This window comes from Semicossyphus pulcher, unplaced genomic scaffold (assembly GCF_022749685.1).
Source record: "Semicossyphus pulcher isolate SPU_LCO1_2020_fin unplaced genomic scaffold, fSemPul1.0.p SCAF_24, whole genome shotgun sequence".
Taxonomy (NCBI): domain Eukaryota; kingdom Metazoa; phylum Chordata; class Actinopteri; order Labriformes; family Labridae; genus Semicossyphus; species Semicossyphus pulcher.
In genome coordinates this window covers 15,689,646-15,707,500 of record NW_027211698.1, presented here as the reverse complement: position 1 = coordinate 15,707,500, position 17,855 = coordinate 15,689,646, and the positions used below count along the sequence as shown (strand labels likewise).

The following is a 17,855-nucleotide window of genomic DNA, read 5'->3' as shown; positions in this document are numbered from 1 at the left end:
CAACTCAGGTACACACAGTGTGGGTGCGTTTGATTCATGCCTCAGCGCTGCACGGGTGGCTTTTTATAGCTTCTGTGGGTGCGTTTGTTTCACGATGCACCCACAGATCTTTGACTGCTTGTTGGAGTGAGCTAAGTTTGGCATTTTGCTATTTGTATGGCACATTTTTGAGTTAGTGTTCTTATTTAATGACCCGTGTGGGAGTTTATTTCATATACCAGGACGGCTCTGTGTGGAGTTAGTGTTGGTAATGATAGTGGGTGCGTTTGTTTAAATGTATATTAGTGTGTGGGTGTAGTTGTTGTAAAAGTGTGCTGAGTGATGATTCTCCAGCATGTGTAAAGCCTGAAGGTGGGTTTGCCTTTAAATTCATGCGACCTGTGTGGGTGCGTTTGTTTTTTACTTTGTATTTCACCTCTGTGTGCGTTGGTTTTACGTTTTTAAAGACTGTAATGGTGCTTTGGTTTTGTAGTTTTTTGTTTTTTATAAATCGTGTGGGTGCGTTTGTTTTGCATTTTTGTGTGCCGGCGTGTTTGTTTCCTGCTTGTGTTTGTTTCCTGCTTGTGTTTGTTTCCTGCTTGTGTTCGTTTCCTACTTGTGTTCGTTTCCCACTTGTGTTCGTTTCCTACTTGTGTTCGTTTCCCACTTGTGTTCGTTTCCTATATTGTGTTCGTTTCCTACTTGTGTTCGTTTCCCGCTTGTGTTCGTTTCCTACTTGTGTTCGTTTCCTATATTGTGTTCGTTTCCTACTTGTGTTCGTTTCCCGCTTGTGTTCGTTTCCTACTTGTGTTCGTTTCCCGCTTGTGTTTGTTTCCCACTTGTGTTCGTTTCCTATATTGTGTTCGTTTCCCGCTTGTGTTCGTTTCCTACTTGTGTTCGTTTCCCGCTTGTGTTTGTTTCCTACTTGTGTTCGTTTCCTATATTGTGTTCGTTTCCTACTTGTGTTCGTTTCCCGCTTGTGTTCGTTTCCTACTTGTGTTCGTTTCCCGCTTGTGTTTGTTTCCCACTTGTGTTCGTTTCCCGCTTGTGTTCGTTTCCTACTTGTGTTCGTTTCCCGCTTGTGTTCGTTTCCTACTTGTGTTCGTTTCCCGCTTGTGTTCGTTTCCTACTTGTGTTCGTTTCCCGCTTGTGTTTGTTTCCTACTTGTGTTCGTTTCCTATATTGTGTTCGTTTCCCGCTTGTGTTCGTTTCCTACTTGTGTTCGTTTCCCGCTTGTGTTCGTTTCCTACTTGTGTTCGTTTCCTATATTGTGTTCGTTTCCCACTTGTGTTCGTTTCCTATATTGTGTTCGTTTCCCGCTTGTGTTCGTTTCCTACTTGTGTTTGTTTCCCACTTGTGTTCGTTTCCTATATTGTGTTCGTTTCCTACTTGTGTTTGTTTCCCACTTGTGTTCGTTTCCTATATTGTGTTCGTTTCCCGCTTGTGTTCGTTTCCTACTTGTGTTTGTTTCCCACTTGTGTTCGTTTCCTATATTGTGTTCGTTTCCCACTTGTGTTCGTTTCCTATATTGTGTTCGTTTCCCGCTTGTGTTCGTTTCCTACTTGTGTTTGTTTCCCACTTGTGTTCGTTTCCTATATTGTGTTTGTTTCCTACTTGTGTTTGTTTCCCGCTTGTGTTCGTTTCCCGCTTGTGTTCGTTTCCTACTTGTGTTTGTTTCCCACTTGTGTTCGTTTCCTATATTGTGTTCGTTTCCTACTTGTGTTTGTTTCCCACTTGTGTTCGTTTCCTACTTGTGTTCGTTTCCCGCTTGTGTTCGTTTCCTACTTGTGTTCGTTTCCTATATTGTGTTCGTTTCCTACTTGTGTTCGTTTCCTACTTGTGTTCGTTTCCCGCTTGTGTTTGTTTCCCACTTGTGTTCGTTTCCTACTTGTGTTCGTTTCCTACTTGTGTTCGTTTCCTATATTGTGTTCGTTTCCTACTTGTGTTCGTTTCCTACTTGTGTTCGTTTCCCGCTTGTGTTTGTTTCCCGCTTGTGTTCGTTTCCTACTTGTGTTCGTTTCCTATATTGTGTTCGTTTCCTACTTGTGTTCGTTTCCTACTTGTGTTCGTTTCCCGCTTGTGTTTGTTTCCCGCTTGTGTTCGTTTCCCGCTTGTGTTCGTTTCCCGCTTGTGTTCGTTTCCTACTTGTGTTCGTTTCCTGCTTGTGTTCGTTTCCTACCTGTGTTCGTGTCCTGCTTGTGTTTGTTTCCTGCTTGGTCGGGTTCGTTTTTGGTTTAACCATTTTAGGTGCGTCTGTTTCAGGCCTCAGGGCAGCTCTGTGGCTCATGTGGAGTCAGTTCTGCAGCAGCTGGAGGAGTCTCACGTTCAGCTGGAGGAACTTTTCCACCAGAGGAAGATCAGACTGGATGTTTACCTGCAGCTCCGCATCCTGCACCAGTGCACGCTGGAGGTACACTGTTTTACATTCACTGATGACACAGACTTTATACATCTCTCCGCCCTCTGTGTCAGGCTCATTACACTTACCTTTGTTTTTGTGTTATCACAGGTAACCGGGGAAATGGACGCCTGGAAGCAGGACCTGCAGAAACAGTCCCAGGACTTCTCCGCAGAGAAGCAAGCAACACCACGACTAGCTGACACAAACCAGGATAAGCTAGCCCCCGACAAGTTAGCATTGGGACAGTCACGGCTAGTGGAGGCTAGCCCTGAGGTGCTAACGCTAGCACAGCAGCGCATCCACAGGTAAACAGGGCAACATGATGACATCATCTTGGCTCATCAGAAAAGGTCTGTACAGGCTTATGATTGATTGAATGATTGATCTGCAGGCACATGGAGCGACGGCTGGCCATGAACAATATGATTTACGAGGTCATCCAACAAGGTCACGACCTTCAGCAGTACATCACTGAGGTCCAGGCGTCAGGTAAGTCTATCATTGTTATGGCTACGGTTGCTATGGTTATAGTTGCTGCTACCAAAAAGTTAGTAGTGGCAGCTCTGATAGAAAGAAAAGGAAGGGAAAGAGGATTGAGCCCTGAGGTACACCTAGAGAAATGAGATCGGGACTAGATGAGTCAGTTAGGGGCTTCAATGAGTATTTAGTGGGTTTCAAGTGTTTCAAGAGGTTCCCTTGGAGATTCCGTTGGTGCTTAAAAGGCTGTAGTTTTTTAAGGGATACTTAGGGGTTTCCAAGATGGTCCCCAATGCTTCTTGAGGGGGTTCCAGAGGTCCTTGACTTGTTTCTAGTGTTTTCTTTTGTTTCAGAGGTCCCAGAGATTTCTGATAGTGCTGCAGTGGTCTTTGGGGAGGTTCAAGAGGTCCCTTAGAGCTTCTTATAGTTCTTAAAGAGGTTCTGTTGTTTTTTGAGAGGGTTCCACTGATCTTTGTTAGTGCGAGTCATAAAAGTCTCCTGGAGAAGCTAACTGTATTGGGGGGCTTAGGGGACTGTTCCTGAAGGGAATGACAGGGTACCAGGGTAAATTCCAGAGGGGGCTCTTGAGGTCCCTTGGGAGGCTTCAATGGTCCTTGAGAATGCTCAATGAGTCTTTAGTGTCCATTCCAAGGGTCCTTAAGCCATCTATGAAAGGGTTTAGGGTTTTTGGGGGGATTCTGGCAGTTTCTTTGCGGAGTCTCATCGTTCCTTGGGGTAGTACAGAGATCCTTGGTAGAGCCCCAGAGTTCCTTTAGGGGTTTTCCCATGGGAGGGACATGAGGGTTTTTAAGGAGTCTTTTAATGGGCTCCAGTGGTCCTTGGATTCTGCTTCCTAACTGGGTTAAAAAAGTCCCCTTGTAGACCTCAAGGAGGTCCTGGAGATCCTTGATTGTTCTCCACTGGTCCTGGAGTGGATTTAAGGAGTCCATGATAGGGTTCCAGTGCATTTAGGGGCTCTCAGGAGTTTGCGGGGGTTCCAGAGGGGCTTCAGTGTTTCTAGTGTTTTCTCTGAGGGGTCTCAGAGGTTTTTAAGGGGGTTCCATAGCTGCGTGATGGTGCTTCAGTGGTTATTTAGGGGGTCCCAAAAGTCCCAAAGTCAGCTACCATAGAGGAGGAGGTAGAGATTAATTTAAGTGCTTCCAGTTTGTTGGATTTCTAAACGGCTTTTGAGGGGTTTCCAGGGTCCACTGATGGCATCAAACAACCACAAACTGGCTAAAGGCCGAACTGGCAGAAAAAGAGAGCCGTTCACAGATCAGAGGCGGCCATATTGATTATTTTTCCTCTTCTAGTGAGAAAACAGAATAGAACAGAAGGCAGTGTAGCATCGCTTTGACCAGTTCAGTTACACACTGATGATATTAGGGGGGAAAGTGGGGGGCAGAAAGGATAATGGGGGAGGGGGAAAAGGGGGATGATGTTGCCATGGAAACTGCTCTCTGAAGCACACAGCTGGTCCCCATGGAAACCAGCGTATTGAATTTGCCATGGAGACACACACACATGCATCCATGCACGCATGCACACATGGACGGAGATTGAAAAACACGTAGTAACAGATGTTTTAATATACTTCTGAGGACCACAACAGCCTAAAGGTCTGTGTGTGTGTGTGTGTGTGTGTGTCAGGTATCGAGCTGTCGGAGGCGGAGGGGGGTCTCTCCTCTCAGGTGGAGGAGCTGCAGCACCTCCTGCAGGACAAACAGAAGGAGCTGCAGCAGATTGCAGATCACACACACACACACCTGGAGCAGAACCTGCAGCTGAGACACCTGCAGAGCCAGGTCAAACAGGTAACACACACACACACACACCTGAACATGTAGGTAACACCCAGGCACTTCTGCAGGGGATCGCCTTCACCTGTCTGTCTCTCTCTGCCTGTCTCAGGTGCTGGGTTGGATCTCGGAGGGCGAGGTGATGTTGTCGTCCTGCATGTTGAACTCCAGCTGTTTGTCTGAAGCTGAGCAGCTGCAGAGGGAGCATGAGCGCCTCCAGCAGGCCATAGAGGTAACTGCACACACAACAGAAAGCTTTTTTTACACACAGCACATTTGGGAGAAAGATAAAGGAAGATGAAAACCATGAATCAGTGACCTTCGTGCAGGGGGGGAGGCTGAAGTCCATCACAGCAGACAGGTGTAAAGGTTACCACATTAAAGGGACACCGATGAGGAATTTAAACACACAATTCCTCCTGTTGGATTAACATAAATGACGAGGACACACCTGACTCCCACTCTCTCTGTTCTCAGGCTCTGCTGCACGCTGACTCTCTGCAGAGGACTCACCAGGTGGCTCTGGCTCTGCAGCAGAGAGCCGAGCTGCTGGTCAGGTCAGTTATTGTCTGTACTGATTTATAATGACAACGACCGCAGTGACGTTTGGATTGTTGCACCTTTACTGTGTGATAGTCTGAAGCAGGTCCAACCATTAAAAAGTTCAGCAGGTATTCCCTTTAGCATCACCTGTACTAACACAACCTGTGACCTCTGACCCGCTCAGGTCGGGTCACTATGATCCAGATGCAGTGAGGTCTTGTGCCCAGACGGTGGCGCTACACTGGCAGACTCTGATGCTGAGGATTGAAGATCGACTCAAACTGGTGAACGCATCGGCAGCCTTCTACAGGACGTCCCAGCAGGTACCACTCTCTACCTGTCTATCTGTCCTGCTATACCACCTGTGCTCCTGTCTCTCTACCTACCTGTCTGCCTGTGTCTCCAGGTGTGTGGGGTGCTGGAGAGTCTGGAGCAGGAGTACCGCAGGGAGGAGGACTGGTGTGGAGGCGGAGACAGACAGCCGGAGCAACTGATGCCGCTCATTAACAAACACATGGAGCAGAAGGAGGCGTTCCTCAAGGTAGGAGGGGCTTAAACCTCCCTCCTGAATCGTCCAATCATAGCGTAGCAACAGTAACTACTCGTGGAGGGTTTGTTTGAAGTTTTTGATGAGGCAGTTTCCATGGAACAGCTGTGGGTTTCCTTTAAAACAAAAAAGTTTTCCCTGCTCTGATGTAAGACAGAAACATTAGCAGCCATGGCTAACTAGCTTACATATAGTAGCAATCCTCGTCTATCAGTTAGCTTACTTTGTTTATCTATAAGTTTGCAGGTGATGTTAGAAGAAGCTGCATTAAGGACTAGAACTTATTAATGCTGCTACAGTGTTTTAAGCTAGTTTAAGCTAACGTTGCAGATTCCTGGATGGTAAATAAAATACACCTCAGGTGCTTTTCATAGCAGTCAACATGTTTGTGTAAGATGATAAGGTCGCTAACAACCTTGTTGTCATGGCGACAGGCGTGCACTCTAGCCCGAAGGAACGCTGAAGTTTTCCTCAAGTACATCCATCGCAACAGCGTCACCATGGCGAACATCTCGGGCCACAGCGTCACCGTCTCAGGGGTTACCGGGGTCACCGAGGTCACCGGGCACTCCAGGGTACCTGAGCAACAGGTCAAAGGTGAACGAACATATGCATCTGAGGAAATACACAAGAAGGATACTTGATTGTGTCCAAGATATTTGGATACAAGTACAAGTTCTGTACCCTGTAACACAAGTAACGTTCAGTGTAAGTTGAGTGTAAACAAAGAATTACAGAGGACCCAGTGTAGAGCCCTGAGGAACTCCACAGTTGATTGGTTTCTATGTTTGCACAGTACAGTGTTAATTTAACTGATCCAGGTGTGTCTGTGTGTGTGCAGGTATCCTCAGTGAGCTGCTCCAGAGGGAAAACAGAGTCCTTCATTTCTGGACTCTGAAGAAACGTAGACTGGATCAGTGCCAGCAGTACCTGATGTTCCAGAGCCACGCCCAGCAGGTAGACAGCATTCTGCCGTTAGAATGACTACATCCAAAGTAGACGACAAATAAAGTCATAATTTAATATACTTCTTACAGTACAGCTAGATTTCAACCCCTGTATTATGACATGTATCATATCGCTGACTGTACCTTACAGGCTCTGGATTGGCTGCAGCAGTCAGGTGACCACTACCTGGCCACGCACACATCTCCGGGGGCATCGGTCGCTGAGACGCAAGAACTGCTGAATCAACACAGAGAGTTCTGTGTGTCCGCCAAGGTGAGATCACAACACAAGCAGATTCACAGTACTTACTCATCGATATCATCACTCACCTGTCCGTCTGTCTCTCAGCACACACAGGAAAAGGTTCACCTGTTGATCCAGTTAGCTGAGAGCATGCTGGCAAAAGGCCACGCCCACCGCACTGAGCTTCGCCGCTGTGTCTCCACGGTGGATAAACGGTACCGTGACTTCACCGTCAGAGTGGGACAGTACCGCCACCTGCTGGAGACGGCGCTGGGAGGATGCGCACAGGTACGGCTGTGTGTCCAGACATTGATTTGCAGGCCGACGGGTGTTAACACAGAAACAAAAACACTTCTTACTTTCCGTATCGTTTCTTATTGTATCAATGCACTGCCCTAACGTAGCTTACATGAGCGTTCTGTGCGCTGTCTCTTTAAGGACAATAAGGACCTGGAGCTGGAGCTGATCCCCAACAGTCTGTCTGACTCGGACCCGGAGGTGAACCTGTCCGACCCGAGTCACCAGATCAGCGATGAGAAGAGACGATCGGCCCGAAAGAAAGAGTGAGTACTGTTATAAATAAATATAAATATCAGTGATAGTGCTGTGTGTGTGCATGCTTCTGTGACATGTTTACCTTGTCCTCAGGTACATCATGGCCGAGCTCCTGCAGACGGAGAGAGTGTATGTCAGAGACCTGCAGGAGTGCATCGAGGTACACACAATACACCTGTAGTACAGTTTACCACACAGTGAAGTCTTGTATGTTGTATTTTGGAACTAAATGTATTTTTAAATTAAACCTCTGTAGCAGTTTATCGACATCAACAGCGCCCTCTGCTGGCAGATCTGCAGACAACACGTGTAAACCTGCTGCACTGATCATAAGCACATTCAAACAGTGATGAAGCACTGCACCTCTTCCTCTGTCGAGCACTACAACACAGAATGTTCTGAATATTAAAGCAACACATGATACACTGAAGAACTGCATCATTACAATCACTTCCTGTTGCAGACGTACCTGTGGGAGATGACGAGCGGCTCGGAGGACGTCCCGACTGGTCTCACTAACAAGGACGACATCGTATTCGGGAACATCCAGGACATCTACGAGTTCCACAACAGGTACTGCAGATTATTCTGTCACACATGCACCACAGACGGAAACATACTGCACGCATGCTTCACTGACAGCGCACAGAACTCAGCGTGTCGTAACGTACCACCCTTTGTTTTGCAGCATCTTCCTGAAGGAGCTGGAAAACTACGAGCAGCTTCCTGAGGACGTTGGTCACTGCTTCGTCACCTGGGTAACCAGTTTGTTTTAATACGAACTATTTAAGCTGTAAATTTCAGAATAAAAGCCTCTGAATGAATCTTCCTGTTCGTGTCACAGGCGGATAAGTTCCACATGTACGTGACGTACTGCAGGAACAAACCCGACTCCAGTTTACTGATCCAGCAGCACGGCGTCGGTTTCTTCGAGGTCAGGACACCCTCACTGCTCTGTGTCAAAGATCTAACACACTTATCATTTAGCTGAGTCACACTTTGTTCAACGGGTCTTTTTACATGTGTGGTGCTAACGGGAGGAGCTGCTGCAGCTCCAGCTCCACTAGATAGAGGACACTGCTTCCCAACCGGGGGTAACTGTAGCAGCTGTACAGAACAGGTCTTTTATTTTGAAGTCCTGTTTCGTGCTGCACAGTGAGTCCAGCACATCTATAAGTTAAGAAAACCTGCACATAATGCTGCAGTATTTAAGGGAACATCTAAAGTAAACTGATTACATGAACTACGCTGAGGACCTCGACTGTGTCCTGGTGCCAGAAAGAAGGACTCAAAGACGTCTTCATGTCATCATGCTTGTTTCTGCATGTAAAAATACTGAGGTGCATTCAGGTGTAAGCAGGGAGAGTCTCTCCTAGTTTATAATTATATTAAACACATGTTTGGTGTTCGTGTGCAGGAGGTCCAGAGGAGACACGGTCTGGCCAACTCCATCTCCTCGGCTCTCATCAAACCCGTCCAGAGAATCACCAAATACCAGCTGCTGCTGAAGGTAACGCCGCCGCTTCATTATAACGTGGAGTTTTCAGCAAAGTGTGTCGCACAGAAAGCGTTTGTTAAATGTAGACGAAAAGTGAATGTTTGTTCCTTCCGGCTGTTTGGAAAACACAACACCTCTGAGGATTTCAGCGAGTGCAGCTTTAAATCTAAAAACACTTTATATGGAGCCCAAAGGAGGCCGACTGTGTGCCCAGAATAATAAATGAAAGAGATTTCATGTTCGTTTGAAAACTGGAGCTCAGCAGCAGCAGGGGGCCGAGGATGACGTCCACATAGAGCCTCCATTTTTTATGTGTCTCTTTTTTTATCTGTGCAAGGTAACGTGTGCAGCGTGAGGATAACTGCAGAGAGTCACAGTTGGCTGTTAAAAAGCCGCAATACTTTCACTACCTCACACTTGTACCGCGACCAAAGATGTAAATGAGATTAGTTAGGAATATAAAGAGTAACTGCTTTGTGTTTGTACGAATATGTAAAGTGCATCTTTAACGGTCAAAGCAAAGAAACGCTTTGTGTGTGTGTGTTTGTAGGAGCTGTTGGCGTGCTGCGAGGAGGGCAAGGGAGAGATCAAAGAGGGCCTGGACGTGATGCTGAGCGTCCCGAAGAGAGCTAACGATGCTATGCATGTTAGCATGCTGGAAGGTAACACGCTTTATATTCATAGCATGAAGTCGTGACAGGATATTTATCACAAGACAGTCCGTCATTCATTAAGCCTAACATTTACAAGGTTAAAGTATGAAGCAGCTGCAGAGCTTTTACTTTGAAGGAGCTGGAGAGCTTTTACTTTGAAGTAAAGAAGGGAAGAAGTAGTTTGGGGTCTTTTATTGTGAAGACGTTCTTTCATTCTGAATCAGCTGAGGGGCTTTTATTGTGAAGGAGCTGGAGAACATTTAATGTGATGTATGTTTAGTTTCATTCCATTGTGAAGCACTTTGGGAGCTTTTACTTTGAAACAGCCACAGTTGTTTCACAGTGAAGCAGCTGCTGTTCTTTAGCTGGATGGATGGAGGTGACATCATACCTGTCTCTGCTGTGACGTACCTGTCAGGTCTGGAAGAGGGTCTGGAGGTGCAGGGCGAGCTCCTCCTGCAGGACTCCTTCCTGGTTTGGGAGCCGAAGTCTCTGATCAGAAAGGGGCGGGACCGACACCTCTTCCTGTTTGAGCTGTCACTCATCTTCAGCAAGGAGATCAAAGACTCGTCTGGAAGAACCAAATACCTGTACAAGAGCCGACTGAGGGTACAAACAACAACACAACATCACCAACACTTAAAGTCTGTCTGGTTTGAAACAATCACAGTTACAGTCAGCTGATTAATGAGCGGGTTCATCCCACCAGACAAAGTCAGGTTAAAACCAACCGTTTAAATGAACCAGGAGATGTGACTGATTCACCTGCTGCTGTCTCACTCTGACCACCTGTCTCTCTCTCTCTCAGACCTCGGAGCTCGGTGTGACGGAGCACATTGAGGGGGATCCCTGTAAGTTCGCTCTGTGGGTCGGACGAACGCCGACATCCGACAACAAGACGGTCCTGAAGGTACACAGACCCCGAGCTTTGACACGAACACACTCTAACATCATGCAGGTGTTAAAGTCGTCTACCTGTCGTCTCCTCAGGCCTCATCGTTGGAGCTGAAGCAGGAGTGGGTCCGCAGCATTCGACAGGTGATCCAGGAGAGGCGGGGCCACCTGCGTGGGGCCCTGAGGGAGCCCATCCCCCTCCCCAAGACACCCAACCCCACCCTGGGGCGACAGCGCAGCATCAGCCGCAGGTCAGCACAGCTAACACACGTGTGACAGATGCCCGTAGACATGTGATCTGTCAGCTGACCAAAGAGAGTCTGACCTCTCTGACCTCTGACTGAGGGTCACCACTGTTGTTAACATTCTGTCCTCTCATTTACAAACGCTTCACACCAAACTCCATTCAGAAATCACTCCGTTTAACGCTGCCCTGCTCATGATCACACAGTGACTCCTCGCACAAGCAGCCTGATGGATTTATACACGCCAACTCATTTCTGCTAAATCTGGCAAAGAAAGCATTACATTTAGTTTACACAAACTAACTGTGTGTGTGTGTGTGTGTGTGTGTGTGTGTGTGTGTGTGCGTGTGTGTGTGTGTGTGTGCGTGTGTGTGTGCGCGTGTGTGTGTGTGCAGGGAGACGAGCGAGGACGCCGACAGTCTGGGTGACGCGAGCAGTCAGCCCGACACCGTCTCCATCGCCTCCAGAACGTCACAGAACACAGCCGACAGCGACAAGGTAACATACACTCATACACACACTCATACACACACACACACACACTGAGGGGTGTGTCAGACAGTCTCATGACCTCACCGCTGCTGCAGCTGGGTGTGTGTGTGTGTGTGTGTGTGTGTGAGAGAGAGAGAGGGAGTTTCCTCTGCTCGTCTGCAGATTGTTTTCTACAAACTTTCTCTTCTTCTCAGCTCGACAGACGAGGTACGTTTGATTTGTTTACCTGATGATGTTTCGCTGACGGTGGGGGTCAGAGGCTTTGACCTTTGACCCCTGACACTCGGACACGCCGGCTGTGTGCTGTTCAGAGTGTTTGAGAGCGTAGTAGCTGAGTGGAGGTAGTGTTCAGATATCTGACGTGTTTCTGCAGTAGCTGTTGATCAGGTGAAACTAACAGAACACACTTATTGTTTAAACATGTTTCAAAATAAAAGTCCTCACTGAGCAGATTCTGATACGTAGTGTCAGTTTATGGAGTTATTGATCATTATTATTGATTTTTATTAAAACACTGATCAGGCTTCTTCTCAAATAATAAATTCCTTCACTTCAGCACAATTTGCATATTTGTACTTCACTGCTTTCTTCTTCTACAGTTACTGTCTGATGTTCTTACATGACGGTGTTCACTCCTGTGCTGTCGTCATCCCTAAAGCCTCGAAAAACGCCTCCAAATTGATCAACTGCAACGAGACTTGTTCTAAGTGTCAGTGTTTACATTCAGTGTGCGGCATCGAGTCGACAGTCGCTGATGCAGAACCAGACTTTAGGTCAAATATTCAGCGACCATAAGAAACAGTGTCAGGTTTGGTAAAGCCGGCTTCTCCATCAGGAATAAGAATCTCTCTGAGTGTCTGAGCTGCACTCAGACGCGTCTCAGTGCTATGATGTAAGCTAGAGATCAAACACAGGAAGTTACTGTCCACTTCAACAGACTAAATAAACTATATTAACAACAGAACAAAATATTAAAACAGATAAAAGCTTTGCTGCACGACACTCAGGTCGTCCCATCAGAGATCCTAATTGTTCTAAGATTAAATTACTCTTACATGTATTCAATAAACACATAACACTGCACACTGAGCTATTCTGCATAATGAGGGCTTTTACTTTGAAAAACCAGGTAAAGATTTTATACTTGTTACTGGAGTTCTTTTATTCTGAAGTATTTCTGCTTATTTCAGAGTAAAAGTTCTTTTATTAATGACAAACACGTTTAGTATTTGAGTTAAAGTCTTAAGGTGCTTTCCACAGACACACACACACACACACACACACACACACACACACACACACATGTGTTTGTGCTCCCTTTTTTATATCCTGTGTGAGTGTGTGAGACTCACCAACGACTGATTGCATCTGTGTTCGATTTGGACGGGGAACACCCCTCTACTCCCTGTGGACGCGCTGAGTGTGTGTGTGTGTGTGTTTCTACACCAGCTGGAGCCCATGTGCTCGAGTTAACACACACACACACACACACACACACACACACACACACACACACACACACACACACACACACACACACACACAGATTCCTCATCCCGTCTTATTGTCCAGGATCACATGATGTTTTCTCCTTCCTCCCTCGTCCAATCAGAGCCCAGCGTCCTGCGCTGTGATTGGTCGGTGAGGGAACATGTATCAGGATGATGTATGAACGTTTCATGGTTTATATTTCTGTCATTTTTCATATCATGTTTTTTCCAGAGAGGGAGGAAAGCTTCGTGTTCGCTGTCCGTTTGGTCTCCGGGGAGAACATGAATAATCTCTGCAGGAAGTAGAATTAATGTGGTCACATGATAGAACCAGGAAATAATGACATCATTAATCAAGGAAAGGCTTTAAAGCTCCTCATTGTCAGGATGTTACCTGAGGTGTTCTTTTGTGTTGTTTGTTTACGATGTTATTTCAGTTATGAATCAAACAAAGCTACAAATCAAACTTTAAATCTTCTGTTTGCTTCCTGCAAACAGAAGATTTAAACATAGAAATATTATAAAAGGACGTTTTTTTAATCGCTTCAGCCAGATTTAGATCTGTGCTACAGAAGGAGTACCGCTTGTGTCCACAGGGGGCGCCAACGGTGCTTTAAACAAAGTACGCAGCAGCAGCGGGATCATGAGACACACACACACCCCTCTGAACACACTGTGTGTGTGTGTGTGTGTGTGTGTGACTTTAAGAGCTTCTAGTACGAATGATATCATTATTATGAATTTTGGATCCTTTTTAGACACGATGTGAAGTTTAACAGATCAAACACCTTCAGTCTGTTAGAAGTAAACAACTTGTCTCACCTGTCTCTCTCTCTCTGTCTGTCTCACCTGTCTATCTGTCTGCAGCTGTCCGGAGGCTGTGAGTTAGTGGTGGTCTTGTTAGATTTCTCCTCGGGGGGAGCAGGCGAGCTGAGCGTCCGCTGCGGTCAGACGGTGGAGCTGGTGGAGCGCTCTGCAGACCGGCCCGGGTGGTGTCTGGTCAGAACGACAGATCAGTCGCCTCAGCAGGTGATCAATCAATCAATTAATCAAATACCCCTTAAAGATATGAACCAAACATCCCCACAAGTGACAAATCAAGTGTTCTAAGAAAGATAACCCTGAAGGTAACGCAGGTGTTCAACTCAAATATCCTGGAAGATAACAGAGAACCAATCAAAGTGTCCACGAGCACCTCTGACTGTTCACCTCTGACTGTTCACCTCTGACTGTTCACCTCTGACTGTTCACCTCTGACTGTTCACCTCTGACTGATCACGTCTGACTGTTCACCTCTGACTGATCACCCCTGACTGTTCACCTCTGACTGTTCACCTCTGACTGTTCACCTCTGACTGATCACCTCTGACTGTTCACCTCTGACTGTTCACCTCTGACTGATCACCCGACTGTTCACGTCTGACTGTTCACGCCTGACTGCTCACCCCTGACTGTTCACCTCTGACTGTTCACCTCTGACTGATCACCTCTGACTGTTCACCCCTGACTGTTCACCTCTGACTGATCACGTCTGACTGTTCACCTCTGACTGATCACGTCTGACTGTTCACCTCTGACTGTTCACCTCTGACTGTTCACCTCTGACTGTTCACCTCTGACTGATCACCCCTGACTGTTCACCTCTGACTGTTCACCTCTGACTGTTCACCTCTGACTGTTCACCTCTGACTGATCACCTCTGACTGATCACCTCTGACTGTTCACCTCTGACTGTTCACCTCTGACTGATCACCCGACTGTTCACGTCTGACTGTTCACGCCTGACTGCTCACCCCTGACTGATCACCTCTGACTGTTCACGTCTGACTGCTCACCTCTGACTGTTCACGTCTGACTGATCACCTCTGACTGTTCACCCCTGACTGATCACCTCTGACTGTTCACCTCTGACTGTTCACCTCTGACTGTTCACCTCTGACTGTTCACCTCTGACTGATCACCCGACTGTTCACGTCTGACTGTTCACGCCTGACTGCTCACCCCTGACTGATCACCTCTGACTGTTCACCTCTGACTGATCACGTCTGACTGTTCACGTCTGACTGTTCACCTCTGACTGTTCACCTCTGACTGCTCACGTCTGACTGTTCACCTCTGACTGTTCACCTCTGACTGTTCACCTCTGACTGTTCACGTCTGACTGCTCACGTCTGACTGCTCACGTCTGACTGCTCACCCCTGACTGATCACGTCTGACTGATCACCTCTGACTGTTCACCTCTGACTGTTCACCTCTGACTGCTCACCCCTGACTGATCACGTCTGACTGATCACCTCTGACTGCTCACGTCTGACTGTTCACCTCTGACTGTTCACGTCTGACTGATCACGTCTGACTGATCACGTCTGACTGATCACCCCTGACTGATCACGTCTGACTGTTCACGTCTGACTGATCACGTCTGACTGATCACGTCTGACTGTTCACCTCTGACTGATCACCTCTGACTGTTCACCTCTGACTGATCACCTCTGACTGTTCACCTCTGACTGATCACCTCTGACGTCCTCTCTGTCTCCCTGCAGGAGGGCTTACTGCCCATGAGCGCCCTCTGTCTGTCACACTCCCACAGTGCAGCCGACATGGAGGGTCTCGTCCCGGCGTCCACCACCTCCTCCAGCACGTCCTCTACGTCCACCACCACCTCCTCCTCCTGCAACTCCACCACCACCACCTCCTCCTCCAACTCCTCCTCCACTGTCAGCGCTGGGAGGGGTGAGTATCTCCATGACAGCTTCCTTCCTGTCGGTGGGATGAAGGTTGTTGTTTACACTGTCAGCGTGTCAGAACAGGTCATACATCCGGACGTCACCTGAGTGACACACTCTGTCAGTTACAGACGACCTCCACAACTAACTAACTGATCATGTAAAGCTCAGGTAGAACCTGCTTTAAACCTGAGCGTGGAGCTAAACTCAGCTAGCTCTTTAGCTAGCTCAGTGGTTGATAGAAGAAGGTAAACATGGCTGGCTAGCTAAAGTTTCCCGTCCACTCTCCCCATCCTAATTTCATATACAATAAGTGATGTCTCAATAATTGTTCCAAGTCTTCTTCTGTGATATTAACTTTCTCAGCAGAGTAGCGCTCATTAGATTTGGACCAATCAGATTACAGCTCACAGAACCCTAATGTCCTCTGTGTCTCCTCGTGTAGTCCATGCTATCAGCTCGTACGTCCTCTCTAAAATATCAACATATTAGATTTTATTTTAGTCATCCTTTTGCTGCATCCACCATCTGCCTCTGCTGCAGCACTTCCTGTTTGCTCCATGTCACTTCCTGTTTAAACAGAGGGAACTTTAAACATCCTCAGCGCTGCGCCCCGTGTGTGTGTGTGTGTGTGTGTGTGTGTGTGTGTGTGTGTTGAACTGATGTGATGTCCCACATCCCGTCTCTCTCTCTCTCTCTCTGTCTGTCTGTCTCTCTTTGTGCCCCTAAATATTTAAATCCAGGTTTGTAAGGTTGTAAACACACACGAGGCCTGCTGCGCCCGAGCCGAGCCGAGCATGAAATATTGAAGCCGTTTTGTTTGTTTGTTGGGATCTGCTGCTCCGCTGTGACATCACAGCGTTGTGTCTTAAAGAGACAGTCCACCCTAACGAGGACCCTAACATTTAAACAGCTTTCACAGCGTCATGTTATTAGCTTGAGCTGTGTAATCTGACACAATAACAGTCCCCACGAGTCACAGAGGTAACTGTCCCCACAAAGATAATAAAACACATGTCGCTAAAATTAAATAAAATAAAAAGGCTCCCACGTGTAGACGTAATTAATGAATAAACTAAATGTTATGTACATAAATATATACAAAATATAAAAGCACAAACAGCTTCACCTTAAATATTTCATTGAATGTGTCCTCAGTGTGATGAGGGGTCTTAATCCACACACACACACACACACACACACACACTCGGTCCAGAGGTGAGACAGTTTCAGGGTTAAACATTGACCTGAGGGAGTTTAAGACTCAACAGGAATCCTCAGTTTGACATCCTGACTGTGTGTGTGTGTGTGTGTGTGTGTGTGTGTGTGTGTGGCTCCCTGCTGAGTCTTCTTCCCCGTCATGAAACAATGGAGGCTTCAGTTTAAACTAAAGGAGCGCTCTCTCTCTTAATTTTTTTCTTACTTATTTACTTATATTTTTTTACAGTTTATTTTACATTTCTTTGTTTTATAGTTATTATTTATTTTTTTTATTTTTTTATTTATAAACACAATGAACTGAGTGGAACTAATGCTTTTACTCTGAAGCCACACCCCCACTTCCTCTAGCCCCGCCCCCACAAACATCTGACTGCTCTGTAGTTTCAGTCAGCGCCGAGGAGAGAAGCACCTCTCAGTCCGTCTCTTTATGTCACTTTAGTTTGAGTTATTCTCCTGAATGGACTGATGTCGAAGCATGCGGCGGGGCAGAGGTGCATGCTGGGATTGTTCTGCAGCGTGGGGATGGATTGTGGGAGAGGGACGGGACGAGCGAGGTGGGTTTTAATACGAAAAAGAGACAGAGAGAGAGAAACATGAGTGTGTGTGGGTTAATGAGTGATAGAACAAGGTGACTGTGTGTTGACCTGTCTCTCTCTCTCTCTCTCTCTCTCTCTCTCTCTCTCTCTCTCTGTCTGTCTTAATGTCTCTCTACCATCACAACATGTGTAGCACACATGCAGCAGGAATGTTACTGATGCGTTGGTTGAACAGGACATGCAGGTTTCTCTTTATCTCTGCAGAGCTTCACACACCACTCCCAACACACAGAGCATTGTGTGTGTGTGTGTGTGTGTGTGTGTGTGTGTGTGTGTGTGTGTGTGTGTGTGTGTGTGTGTGTGTTTGTGTGTGTGTGTGTGTGTGTGTGTGTTCAGTCTGCAGGAGGTCGTTCTTCTTTGAGAGGGAGACCTGTCTGTCTCTGTCTTTATCTTGTCTCTCTCTCCACACTGTGCAGTGTTACCATGTTTGGAGCCTTGTTTCTGTCTTATACACACAGATAATATTTAAACACTAAAGTTAGTGAAGTGAGCCACATGATGAAATATCTCTCGTCTTAAAGTCAGTGATGGCCTGGTGTTAATA

The 17,855-nt window shown here is 46.9% G+C and overlaps 1 protein-coding gene across 1 annotated transcript in view; it reads left to right on the top strand.

Annotated features, from left to right (window-relative positions):
* LOC138603624 (kalirin-like) overlaps positions 1-17,855 on the top strand; it is a 37,221-nt gene that overhangs the window by 11,140 nt on the left and 8,226 nt on the right. The window contains exons 16-41 of the mRNA XM_069675495.1: positions 1-8; positions 2,242-2,389; positions 2,489-2,685; positions 2,772-2,869; positions 4,508-4,671; positions 4,769-4,888; positions 5,134-5,213; positions 5,384-5,522; positions 5,606-5,740; positions 6,181-6,343; positions 6,588-6,703; positions 6,845-6,967; positions 7,043-7,225; positions 7,376-7,500; positions 7,586-7,652; positions 7,956-8,065; positions 8,181-8,250; positions 8,337-8,426; positions 8,910-9,002; positions 9,541-9,652; positions 10,062-10,252; positions 10,452-10,553; positions 10,634-10,788; positions 11,178-11,280; positions 13,632-13,793; positions 15,312-15,501. The exon at positions 1-8 is cut by the window's left edge and continues 45 nt beyond it. Coding sequence (XP_069531596.1) covers positions 1-8; positions 2,242-2,389; positions 2,489-2,685; positions 2,772-2,869; positions 4,508-4,671; positions 4,769-4,888; positions 5,134-5,213; positions 5,384-5,522; positions 5,606-5,740; positions 6,181-6,343; positions 6,588-6,703; positions 6,845-6,967; positions 7,043-7,225; positions 7,376-7,500; positions 7,586-7,652; positions 7,956-8,065; positions 8,181-8,250; positions 8,337-8,426; positions 8,910-9,002; positions 9,541-9,652; positions 10,062-10,252; positions 10,452-10,553; positions 10,634-10,788; positions 11,178-11,280; positions 13,632-13,793; positions 15,312-15,501 — 3,244 coding nt within the window. The remainder of the gene's footprint in view (positions 9-2,241; positions 2,390-2,488; positions 2,686-2,771; positions 2,870-4,507; positions 4,672-4,768; positions 4,889-5,133; positions 5,214-5,383; positions 5,523-5,605; positions 5,741-6,180; positions 6,344-6,587; positions 6,704-6,844; positions 6,968-7,042; positions 7,226-7,375; positions 7,501-7,585; positions 7,653-7,955; positions 8,066-8,180; positions 8,251-8,336; positions 8,427-8,909; positions 9,003-9,540; positions 9,653-10,061; positions 10,253-10,451; positions 10,554-10,633; positions 10,789-11,177; positions 11,281-13,631; positions 13,794-15,311; positions 15,502-17,855) is intronic.